This window comes from Pan paniscus, chromosome 9 (assembly GCF_029289425.2).
Source record: "Pan paniscus chromosome 9, NHGRI_mPanPan1-v2.0_pri, whole genome shotgun sequence".
NCBI classification, from domain to species: domain Eukaryota; kingdom Metazoa; phylum Chordata; class Mammalia; order Primates; family Hominidae; genus Pan; species Pan paniscus.
Window position 1 is genome coordinate 56,387,996 of NC_073258.2, and position 13,807 is coordinate 56,401,802.

At 35.4% G+C, this 13,807-nt stretch overlaps 1 protein-coding gene across 1 annotated transcript; it reads left to right on the forward strand.

Moving 5' to 3' along the window:
* The first annotated feature begins 8,940 nt into the window (after positions 1-8,940).
* On the forward strand, positions 8,941-10,523 carry LOC100981041 (olfactory receptor 4A15). Its single transcript, XM_003811916.3, has one exon. The coding sequence runs from the start codon at positions 8,956-8,958 to the stop codon at positions 9,898-9,900; it is 945 nt and encodes a 314-aa protein (XP_003811964.2). The 5' UTR covers positions 8,941-8,955; the 3' UTR covers positions 9,901-10,523.
* The last annotated feature ends 3,284 nt before the right edge of the window (positions 10,524-13,807 follow it).

The following is a 13,807-nucleotide window of genomic DNA, read 5'->3' on the forward strand; positions in this document are numbered from 1 at the left end:
ACTTGACTACACAGACCAGTGACACTATAAAGCAACCACACAAACAGCGCTGCTTAATAACCAACTAACAACACAATGACCAGATCAAATCCACACGTATCAATACTAACTTGGAATGTAAATGGGCTAAATGCCCCAATTAAAAGCCACAGAGTGGAAAACTTGATAAAGAACTAAGATCCAATAATGGTATGCTGTATTCAAGAGCTCCATCTCACATGCGATGACACCCAGAGACTCAAAGTTAAGAGATGGAGAAAAATCTACCAAGCGAACAGAGAACAGAAAAAGCAAGGGTTCTCATCCTAATTTCAGAAAAAAAACAGACTTTAAACCAACAAAGATAAAAAAAGACTAAGAAGGGCATTACATAATGGTAAAGGGTTCAATTCAACAAGACCTAACTATTCTAAATATATGTGCATGGAACAATGATGCACCCAGATAAATTAAGCAAGTTTCTAGAGACCTACAAAAAGACTTAGGTTCCCACACAACGATAGTGGGAAACTTCAACATCCCTCTGACAGTATAAGATTATTAGAACACTAACAAAGATATTCAGGACCTGAACTCAACACTAGACCAAATGGATCTAATAGAATTCCCCAACACAAAACAGCAGAATATACAATCTTCTCGTCGTCACATGGCACAAAATCCAAAATCAACCCAACTGAACATACAACAATACTCAGCAAATTCAGTAAAACTGGAATCATACCAACCACGCTTTCAGATTTTCTCAAAAATAAGAAAATTTCACAAACCTTACAATTACATGGAAATTAAACAATCTGCTCCTGAATGACTTTTGAGTAAATAAAGAAATTGAGGCAAAAATCAAGAAGATCTTTGAAATTAATTAGAAAAAATACAACTTAAAAATCTCTGGTACACACTTAAGGCAGTGGTAAAAAGGGAAGTTCATTGCATTAAATGCCCACATCAAAAAGTTAGAAATATTTCAAATTAACAACCTCACAGCTAGTGGCACTAGAGAAGCAAGAGCAAACCAACCCCAATGCTAGTAAAAGTCAAGAAATAACAAAAATCAAAGCTGAACTGGGAAAAATTAATACACAAAAAATTTTACAAAAGTTTAACAAATTCAGGAGTCTGTTTTTTGAAAGAATAAGTAAGATAGACCAAGAGCTAGACTAATGAAGAGAAAAGATAGAAAATCTAAATAAACACAGTTAGAAATGACAAAGAGGATGATACCACTGAACCCATAGAAATACAAAAAACCCTCAGAGACTACTATAAACATCTCTATGCAGAGAAACTAGAAAATCTAGAAGAAATGAATAAATTTCTGAATACATAAATCCTCCCGAGACTAAACCAGGAAGAAACTAAATTCCTGAACAGATCAATAATGACTTCCAAAATTGAATAAGTAATAAAAAGCCTACTAACAAAAATCAGCTCAGGACCAGATGGATTTACAGCTGAATTCTACTAGATGTATAAAGAAAAGGTGATACAATTCCTATGGAAAGTATTCCAAAAAACTGAGTAGGAAGGACTCCTTCCTAAGTCATTCTGTTAGGCCAGCATTATCCTGACACCCAAACATGGCAGATACACAACATAAAAAGAAAACTTCAGGACAATATCTTTGATGAAGATAGATGCAACAATTCTTAACAAAATATTAGCAAACTGAAACTTACAGCACAACAAAAATCTAATCATCCACGATCAAGTATGTTTTATTCCTGGAATGCAAAGTTGATTCAACATATGCAAATCAATACATGTAATTGATCACATAAATAGAACTAAAAGCAAAAATAACATAATAACTTAAATAGATGCAGAAAAGGCTATTGATAAAATTCAACAATGCTTTATGTTAAAAAACCTCAATAAACTAGGCATTGAAGGAATGTATTAATACTTCAAAATAATGTCTTCTGTGACAAACCCACAACCAACATCATACTGAATGAGCAACAGCTAGACTCATTCCCTTTAAAAACTGGCACAAGATAAAGATGCCCTCCCCCACAACTCCTCTTCAACATAGTACTGGAAATCCTGGCCACAGCAATCAGGTAAGAGAAATAAGTGAAAGAAAATAGGAAGAGAGGAACTTAAACTATTCCTGTTTGCAGACAACATAATTCTGTATTTAGAAAGCCCCATAGTCTTGTCCAAAAACACCGTGATCTGATAAACAACTTCAGCAAAGTCTCAGGATACAAAATCAATGTACAAAAGTCACTAGCATTCCTGTGCACCAGCAACAATCAAGCTAAGAACCAAATCAGAATGCAATCTCATTCATAATTGCCACAAACAGAATGAAATACCTAGGAATACAACTAACCAGAGCAGTGGAAGATCTCTACAATAATGTTTTCTTTTTACTTTTTTCTCCTTTGGAGTCAGGGTATCACTATTTTGCCATGGCTGAGCTTGAACTCACAATCTTCCTGCCCTAACCTCCAGAGTACCTGGGACTACAGGTGTGTGACTCCACTCTGGGCCCAATGTTTTCTATAGAATTTTTTGGGGGAGTTCAGCATCAAATCTGGGGTCATACATTAAATTTAGTTGATATTTCACTTTATTTTATCCTGAACAGCTTTCTAGTACTTCTTTAACTTTTTATTGCATTAACATTTTGAGGAACATCTCCCATTTGCTTTGCAGAGTACCTTTCAATCTGAAACTGATAATTTCCTTATTTTGAGACCAAACTTATCCACACCTGTCAGGCATGCTACATCCCAGGTTATCTTTGCCTTTGCCTGCATCAAATTACAAATTGAATTAAGGGTAAAAAGGTTCAACCTGTTTACCTTGATTAGGACATCTTTGAGGCCACCCCTACCTCGAAATTTCCTGTAATACTGGCCTTTGATGCAATTATGTTCATGTAAATGTCTCTCCCTGTCCATTGTTTTGTTACAGGTGTTATTCCCTAGAGCACTCACCAACAAATCCTGCAAAAAAATCTAGCAGAAACTATTTTTTTCGAAACCCAACCTACACATTTTTGTAAATGTTCTTGGCTCTTGCTTCTCTCAGAGGGGTTCATAAATTGAATTGTTGTGATTCTCTTTTTGCGGTTTCTTCTTATCAGGACTTTGTATGGAGTTACACTGATTTTTGTCTTCTGTTCATTTTGAAGTCCTGAAGTGAGTCTTCTGTATAGATGAGTAAGAGTTAAGGTTTTGGTGTGTTTTCTAAGATTTCTAGTTTATAGGTGCCTTTTAAAATATAATTTTCTCGGCATAGTACAAAATTTAAGTGAGGAAGGAAGAATTAGGATACCTTTAGATTTTGTCATACTTCTTTGTTTCCTCAGGACTTTAATTTCCTCTTTTTACTTACTTACTTTTCTTTACCATGAAGTCTCCCAATAGTACCTTTCCTTGCTACTTATCCTCATCTCCTCCAGAAGTGATACATCTTGGAGAATAGGAGAATACCATCATAGGTCCTGCATATTTTCATTCTTTCCCTCTGCTCAACATCCTGCTCTATCAGACATCAAACCACTTTCGTTAATGATTTTGAAATTAGTGTGACTTACACTTTGTGGGTGATTCTGGCTGTGCTCCATCTCCCTTAGGCTTCCTACTTCCCTGTACTGTTCTCTATAGTCTTTTCAGGGTTCCCTCACCTTTCTCTCTGGATCAGCAGAGGATCTCTCTGCTGGGATTTGATGTTTATTTCTCTATTTAAAGGAAATTTGAGTTTCATAGTATTCTCAGTGTCACTTATGCTGAATGTCCTAGTTATGTGTGATATTATATACTTGCTGTGCTGTATGTATTGAGTTATTTTTGAGGATATGTAGAGAGATTCTGACTTCAGGAGCTGCCATTATTATATAAAAGACATCTGAATATCAAGTGTCAAATATTTCCGTATTTTAATTTTTTCTTATCTTACTTCATAATAATCATTTTAAAATTATAACTCCTAATTACTAGTTTCTGTATTTCTTTTTAAGAAATATTTTCCCCTCTCTGGATGAAATTTCTGAGGTGGGTTTGATATGTGGATGTTATCTCATCTGAGTTGAATTGAAACTTTTAGTAAGTTGACTATCAATGATCTTTTGCTATTCTCATTAGGTATGTTTGCCATACACAAAGCCTTAAGCTTTCCATTTTACTCTGGTGCCTTCTTAGAGTTGAGAATTTCAAGTATATACTTTTTAATCAGAAGCAAAGCAATCTTGTTCATGCAAATTTGTGTCTTTGTTTTTAATAAGGCACTTGCTCTTTGATGTTACAGTGCAATTTTTTTGCACCTAATTATTCCAAAGTAATTGTCAAGGAGAAACTTCTAAAAATATAGAATACCCTGGAAAGATCATGTGGAAGGGCTCTTTTCTCTGGGGCATGATTCCTAGGTGAATTACTATGGAATGAGCAGCCGTGGGGACAAACAGTTTGAACAACTCAGTGAAATATTTTGTTGTTTATTGTTAAGTCATATCTTCTCTTAACTGGGAGAAGATTTCTCCTCAGGTATTAATGTTAGTGTCAAAAATAAAATAAAAGCCATTATCTTACTAGACATGAACCATACTAAAGCAGTCATATGAACATATGAGTGCTTTTAAAATATTCAAAACAAAGCCAAGTTTCTAGATTATCTTTGTGCACTATGGACTAAGAATGTTTTAAAAAGTTCGTTCAACCAATGAGGTCAGTAAACTTAATAGGGAGGTTTTAAATTTCTTTAATTTTAATATATACATTCTCAATTACATCTTTCCAATTTGATGATTCATCAGTCATATCAACTGTTTATTCCCGAAACCAACTCTGGATAATCCCATAATCCAAATAAAAATATTTACGAAAGTTGGAGAAGATGATCATTCTTTGTTCAGGCAAAAGGAGATACATCCCTGTGTGACAAAGCATTTGCAACTTTAGTGAGCGTGTGCCCTCTTCTTTTCTTTGCAGTCATGCCTGGATTCACAGGGTTTTAATCCTGACTAATCTTCAACAAACTAGGCAGTCATCTTCTAGGACCAAAGAAAAAACTGCAGAAGCCTGGATTTGGAACAAGTGACCAGGGAGGAGATAGAAAACCAACGTAACAAATTTACAAAAAATTTTTCACTGCTATTATGATAGGGATAAAATAGATTTTATTTGAATGAGTTATGCCTCTTTCTTAAGAAGTAGGTTTTATCACTTAATCTCCAGCATTTTATGCCAGAACCTCCAAGAATAAGACATCTTACACATTTTCTTCATTTTATAAAATATTATTAGAATAAGTACAATGGCAATAATGTTCTCTAAATTTTTAATTAGAATTGTTAAATTACATATTGAAATACAGAAATTGCATAGTACAACATAACAATATAACATGATTATATTTATTATTTATAATGGCTTCATTTAGATTGCTTTGTGTAATTTAGAGAATACAACAATTATTTACCTTATATCTTAATACATTGATAATAATAGTAGGGATTACTATAGTTCTTTATCTTTTTACCTTGTATATAGTATTTTAAAATGTTCTGGTTCTGTGCTGATCTTTTATCTGTGTTTTTTTTTTGTTGTGATGAAATATACATAAAACATTGTTGTGCAATTATCATCACTGCCCATCTCCAAAACCTTTTCATCATCCTAAACTGAAACTCCATACGCATCAAACAATAATTTTTTCTTACCCTCTCCCCTTAGCCCCTGGTATCCACCGGTGTACTTTCTGTGTCTGTGAATACGACTATTCTAGGTGTCTTATAAAAGTGAGATCATAACATATTTGTCATTTTGTGTCTGGCTCAGCATGTCTTCAAGGTTCACCAATGTTGTAGCATTATCACAATTTCATTGCTTTTTAAGGTTGAATAATATCCCCTTGTATGTATATACTACAATTTGTTTATTCATTCATTAATTGACGGGCATTTAAGTTGTTTCCATTTTTTGGCTACTGTGAATAATTCTGCTATGAACATCAGTGTCCAAATATTTGTTTCAGTCTTTGATTTCTATTCTTTTGTGCATATACCCCAAATAACATTCACATTACTGTGTGAAAATTCACCATCTGTCTTTCTCCATAGCTCTTTGACATGTATCATTAAAACTAATTTAATCTGAGGTACCTTTTTATAGATTAGGGGATCAACTGGGTACATAACATGATGTGTCCAGTTTTACTCACTACAATTTTAAAACCCTAAAAATAGGGACATATTCACATAATTAACTTACAGGCAGAAATTGATGTTGGCATTTTCCCTAAGCTTCTGTAGATCTTGTACCTAATGAAATTTATAACCTCTTTTTCCATGGACACTAAATTACCGTTTCTAATAAGGTGTATGTGTAGGTGCATAAATTTACTTAGGAAGTAGACTTTTCAGAATACAAGTTTTTATATTTTGTAAAAATTGTTACTCTGGGATACCTATCATGGATTCACTTTTTTGAGTATTTCTTAATGATTTACTTGTTCTCATTGAATATGTTAAGAAATTTGAAGAATCTTACAAATGTTTCAATCAGATATATACTTTTTCATAAAATACATTGATAAAATACAGAATTTTGAATCATTCAAAGTGATAATTTTCAGTAGTTTAGAATAATGGTAATGCTCTTAAGAACATTTTAATAAGTGAAATATCTATTGAGTACTTAAAATGCTATAAACAAATAAGTGTTATAAGTACAAAATGTCAACAGGAGAGGCTGTCCTACTGGAAGTTATCTCTTGAATGCTCAGATAGCTCCTATAAATTATGAGTACTCATTTTCCATTATAAATGCAGAATAGTTTCATAATTGCCAGTAAAGTTATTTAATTATGTATATATGCAACAAAATATCAGAATCCCCAAAGATGGAACTTCCAAGGAAGCTAATCTTACCTACTGACCTATCCTAAAGTTTAAAATCTGATTTTTTTTTATTTTTCTTTGGCCCAAATGTATAAAGATTCCTAGAAGCAAGTGCTGATACTGATGCTGAGTTACCTTTCTGACCACCTCCTGATTGACAGCTCTGGGAATCTGATATTCTTCTGTTCTTAACTAATTCAGTTCCCTAAACCAAAATGCTTACCAATATTTCATTCAGCTTGTGGCCTTTACTTATTTCCATATGCCTTTACTAAGTTATCTCTTATTTTATTTATGTCTACACTTTTACTCTCCCTCTGATCCTTAAAGATGTCTTGGCTTGCTTTGATGCATAGATAGAATAATCTCCTGACTATCACAAATGATCATCACTAACACAGAGCATATTTAAAATAATCCTGCTAATACAAACTTGTGTATATGACACATAAAATTGGGCCTGGATCACATCTGAAAGGCCCAACAGATTATTTGATTTATTTTACTCAAGTGAGAATGAATATTTTGTATTTGGCATAAATTCCAATATCCAAGAACTAATAATATGAAAAAACCCTTATGTATCAATTACTTTAATAATTAAATAACCTTTAGCACATACTAAGCCTAGTTTATATAAAAATGGTCTACCAGCAAAAATGTCATCATGTTGTCTAGGATACAGGTGTCAATGATAAGAATCCAGAAACTCATTTATCTGGAAGGATCATTACATTTCCAGTAAGAAATTATAAGTTGGGATGTGATTTTCCTGAGATGACTAAGCTCAAAATCAACTAATATTTTCAGATTTTTAGTATAGAATTATTTCTACTACACCATGATTTTGCCTGGAGTCTTTATTTTTGACATTCCAAATTAATCTGTAATTAGCCATGATCAGTCTTAAACAAATGCAAAAAGTGAGGAAAATGTCTCTGCATTGCCCCCCGACTTTGATTTGTATTACCTGTTTTTTTTTCCTCTAATGACCTACGATGTAATAGATGAAAATTCAGTGTGTGTGTGTGTGTGTATTTGTGTGTGTGTGTGTGTGTAGTTTCTTTTCAAATAAAACTTTGCTTTCATTGGACTTTCATGGCTGGCAAGATTTTAATACATTTATTTCCACATACTTGCTCTCTGAGCTTTGAAATTTGGTTTAATAAAATTTAATAAACATTTAGTGAGCACTCACAATGTGTCTGGTTCTTTGAGTGAGTTATTCCTGGATTCTAGGAGCTCACAGTAGAGTGTTTCAGAATGGCAAATATCTAAACATTAGCCTGTAATCTTATGCTCCATATACTGGATACTACTTTACATAAATATATAAGTAAAGTCAACACATATGAGACTGTTTTCTTGATAGATCATGGAAGGACAAAATCTGTTCAAAAAAAGATAAATACTATATAAATATCAAAAATACAGTCTTTTTAAGGGATGTTCTCAAGAAAGCAGCTCTATTTTGATCTGTAATAGATTATCTCACATATATATTCACTCACATATACCTTCCAGTTAAAATCATGAAGCCTCATCATTGCGGTTAAAGCAATACATTTGTATTTTTTAAAATTCTTTTTTAAAAATTATACTTTAAGTTCTGGAGTACATGTGCAGAATGTGCAGTTTTGTTACATAGGTACACATGTGCCATGCTGATTTGCTGCACCAATCAACCCATCACCTGCATAACGTATTTCTCCTAATGCTATCACTCCCCTAGCTCCGCACTCCCCAACAGGCCCCGGTGTGTGATGTTCCCCTCCCTGTGTCCATGTGTTCTCCTTGTTCAACTCCCACTTATGAGTGAGAACATGCAGTGTTTTGTTTTCTGTTCTTGTGATAGTTTGCTGAGAATGATGGTTTCCAGCTTCATCCATGTCCCATTTGTAAAAATGAAAAGGATAATTGTGGGAGGATATTCTAAACACTTCTTTTCTAATGAGCTGCTCTGTGTGAGGCCCTGGTCAGGGAAAACGTGGTTGATAAGACATCACATTTTTGACATGGAGCTTCTGACAAATAATCTCAAATTTATCATTGACCCTTTTGTTTGTAGGCTCCGACACCTGAGTCCAACACCTTCAGAAGAACACATGAAAAATAGGAACAATGTGACTGAATTTATACTCTTAGGGCTCACACAGAACCCTGAGGGGCAAAAAGTTTTATTTGTCACATTCTTACTCATCTACATGGTGACAATAATGGGCAACCTGCTTATCATGGTGACCATCATGGCCAGCCAGTCCCTGGGTTCCCCCATGTACTTTTTTCTGGCTTCTTTATCATTCATAGATACAGTCTATTCTACTGCATTTGCTCCCAAAATGATTGTTGACTTGCTCTCTGAGAAAAAGACCATTTCCTTTCAGGGTTGTATGGCTCAACTTTTTATGGATCATTTATTTGCTGGTGCTGAAGTCATTCTTCTGGTGGTAATGGCCTATGATCGATACATGGCCATCTGTAAGCCTCTTCATTATTTGATCACCATGAATCGTCGAGTCTGTGTTCTCATGCTGTTGGCGGCCTGGATTGGAGGCTTTCTTCACTCATTGGTTCAATTTCTCTTTATTTATCAGCTCCCTTTCTATGGCCCCAATGTCATTGACAACTTCCTGTGTGATTTGTATCCCTTATTGAAACTTGCTTGCACCAATACCTATGTCATTGGACTTTCTATGGTAGCTAATGGAGGAGCGATTTGTGCTGTCACCTTCTTCACTATCCTGCTTTCCTATGGGGTCATATTACACTCTCTTAAGACTCAGAGTTTGGAAGGGAAACGAAAAACTTTCTACACCTGTGCATCCCACGTCACTGTGGTCATTTTATTCTTTGTCCCCTGTATCTTCTTGTATGCAAGGCCCAATTCTACTTTTCCCATTGATAAATCCATGACTGTAGTTTTAACTTTTATAACTCCCATGCTGAACCCACTAATCTATACCCTGAAGAATGCAGAAATGAAAAGTGCCATGAGGAAAATTTGGAGTAAAAAAGTAAGCTTAGCTGGGAAAGGGCTGTATCACTCATGAGAATGTGACATTCATTCTTTCACAGAAGCAAGGAACAATTTCACTATCCTATCTGATTACATTTCTGTTATCATTTCCTTTCAGTTTTTTAGCTTACTTATTCTGAAGCAGTCATATAAATTAATATTTGTCTAAGTGTAATATGTTACACCCATTACAGACCAAGAGAATTGCATAGGTTTAACAGTGTGTACTGTTTTTGTAATCATACTGTGTTAAGATTCTTTGGTTGATAACAATATTTAGTTTTGTTTCAAGCTCTTTTTTATTTAAAAATCATTTATTTATTTTTCTTTTTTATTTATTTTAAATTGTCAATAATTGGGTATATTTATGGAGTACAATGTGATGTTCTGATCTATGTATACATTATAGAAAGATTTTATCAGTCTAATGAATATATCTGTCACCTCCCCAACATTGATTTTTTGTGTGTGGTAACATCAAAAATCTATTCTTCTTTATGGTCTGTGATATCTTCCTGGCACATATAAATGTGATCTAAGAAAATTTTTTCCCTTTCATCCAAGAGAATGATATATTAAACGTGAAAATTTAGATTGTTAAAAGAATGTTAATCTAACAGTAAAAATAAATGTCTTGGTGAAATTAATGAATTTAAAGTTTCATAGATATGCTGATGGCTGAGGATAAATCAATGAGAAATAAACTTTGTTAATTTCATACTGTGATGGAGTTAGGATGTCCAGATAGCATATAGTTGTTTTTGTATAATTTGACCAGTTTTTGAACAGAAAAATTGTTTAATCTCATTCTGTATATCTAGATCAATTGACCTCCCCCAATAGCTGAAATAGGTGCTTAAGCCACTCATATATAACAGTAGATTCCACAGAATCTACCCACATTAAACTCTCTGGGTGCACTTTAAAAACACGCACACACACAATGAATGTTAAACATTTTTCAAACGGATTGTTTTGCTTTACACAATAAATGGCTTTCAGAATCTCTGTGAACTATATGATCTCATTGACTGAAGTGATACAAAGTGATACATCAAAGGTGTCTTCTTTGTTTAGAGTTGCTCTACAGTGGGTTTAGAGAACTAATACGGTATTACAAAGATAATTTTTAATGGCTATGGCATAACATATTGCCTTGTTGAAGTCAACCTACAGCATCTTTATTAAGGTAAAAAGTTGGTATTTTTTTTCTTTTTCCTTTCCTCAGTTTATAATAGATGTACTTAATGCACTTAGCAATATTAATGCTTCCAGTTATTCAACACATATTGAAAAAACAATAAGCCATGAAATTGTATTTATTCTTTAGTGAAGGAAATAAAAAGTGCTGTAGATTTTTTAGTAAGAAAGGAATCTCATATCAGGAATTAGAACTTCATAATCATTGGAATTGGGGAATCCAGCATCTGGATACTGGAGTGAGCACAGTGGGATTGAGGTTTCACCACCCAAGCCATGATGCAGAGATGAGGAAGCTAAACTCAGGAAGAAGGTCCTCCTGTCCTCTGCACATGCTTCTCAAAGTCCTCTCCTGCCCTGAGTTTTATATAAAGATAACTTTCTCTAAAATTAGAACAGCAGCAGAAGCAAGAGGGGAAGATAACACACAATTATAAATCACAAGATGTCATGAGAACTCACTGTCATGTTGACAGCACTAAGGGGGGATGGTATTAAACTATGAGAAACTTCTCCCATAATCTAATTACTTAACAACAGGCCCCACCTACACATTGGATATTCCATTTAGACATGAGCTTTGGGTGGGGACACAGATCAAAACCATATCATTCTGCTCTTGGCCCCTCTAAAATCTCATGATCTTTTCAACTTTCAAAATACAATCATGCCTTCCCAACATTCCCCCAAAGTGTTAACCCATTCCAACATTAACTAAAAAGTCCATGGTCCAGTCTTATGTGAGACAAGACTGGTCCCTTCCACCTGAGCCTGTAAAATCAAAAGCAAGCCTGTAAAATCCAAAGCAAGCTAGTTACTTCCAAGATATAAAAAAGGTATAGGAATTGGGTAAATACTTTCATTCCAAAATGAAGAAATCTGCCAAAAAAAAAGGGGTTACAGGCCCCATACAAGTCTGAAGTCTAGCAGGGCAGTCATTAAATCTTAAAATTCCAAAACAATTTCCTTTGACACCATTCCTAACATCTGGGGCATACTAGTGCAATGGGTAGGCTTCCAAGGCCTTGGGTAGCTCCACTCATGTGGCTTTACTGGTTTCAGCCCCCAAAGTTACTCTTTAATTTCCTCTGATGCTCTTGAGGGGGACTGTGACCCTTCTAGGTGCAGGGTGCAAGCTGCTGGTGGATCTATCATTTTGGGGTCTGGAGGATGGTAGCCCTCTTCTCATAGTTCCACTAAGCAGTTCCCCAGTAGGTACTCTGTGTGTTTGCTCCAACCCCACATTTCCCCTCTGCATTGCCCCAGTACAGATCCTTTGTGATGCTCAATCCCTGCAGCAGGCTTCTCTCTGGGATTCCAGGCTTTTTGATACATCCTTTGAATCCTAGGTGGAGGCTCCCAAGCCTCATCTGTTGCAGTATGTGCACCTGCAGGCTTAACACCACATGGAAGCCTTAAAAGCTTACAGCTTTCATCCTCTGAAGCAGTGGGCTGAGATGTATTTGGGGCCCATTTAGCCTCAGCTAGACCTGGAGTGGCTGAGATGCACACTGCAGTGTCCCACGGTTGCTCAGGGCAACAGGGCTCTGGGCTTGGCCCTGAAAACCATTCAGTTCTCCTAGGTCTCCTGGCCTGTGATGGGAGGGGCTGCTGAAAAAGTGTCTGAAATGCCTTTGAGGACTTTTTCCCACTGTCTTGCCTGTTAGCACTTGGTTCCTATTATGCAAATTTCTGCAGTCTGCTTGAATTTCTTCCCAGAAAATGGGCTTTTCTTTTCTATCATGTGGCCAGACTGCAAATTTTTCAAACTTTTACATTCTGCTTCCCACTAGTTCCAGTTTCAGGTCATTTCTTTGCTCATTCATATGAGTTATAGGTTGTTAGACACAGCCAGGCTAAATCTTGAATGCTTTGCTGCTTAGAAATTTCTCCTGCCACATACCCTAAATCATCACTCTCGAGTTTAACCTTTGACAGATCCCTAAAGCAGGGGCACAATGCTGCCAGACTTTGTTGAAGCTCAGCAAAAGTGACCTTTATTCCATCCAGTTGCCATTAAGTTTTTCATCTATAGGAAGTTCAAAACTTTCTCTCACCTTCCTGTCTTCTTCTGAGCCCTCTACACTCTTTCAGCCTCTGCCTGTTACCCAATTCCAAAGCCGCTTCCACATTTTCAAGTATCTTTATAGAAATGTCCCACTCTTTGGTGCTAATTTTCTGTATTAGTCCATTCTTGCATTGCTGTAAAGAAATATCAGAGAGACTCTGTAATTTATAAAGAAAAGAGGTTTAATTGGCTCATTTTTCCACAGGCTGTAACTGAAAGCAAGATGCTCACATCTCCTCAGCTTCTAGAGGGACCTCAGCACATTTACAATTATAGTGGAAGGCAAAGTGGGAGCAGGCACATCTTACATGGCAGGGGCATGAGCAAGAAGGGGAGTTGCCACACACTTTTAAAACAAGCAGATCCCATGAGAACCCATTACTGTGATGACAATACCAAGAAGGGATGGTGTTAAATCATGAGAAACTTCCTCCACAATCCAGTCACCTCCCACAAGACCCTACCTCCAGCATTGAGGGTTATATTTCTACATGAGTTTTGGGTGGAGACACAGGTCCAAACCATATCATTTATTTTTTAAATCATTCGGAATACTCCATTTCCTTCTTTATCATTTATCATCTTCATTTATTTTTATTTCTGATTTGTTCTTATTCAATTGTATCAACAGAGCCATTTATTGCATTGTACATGTCCTACAAATAATATAATT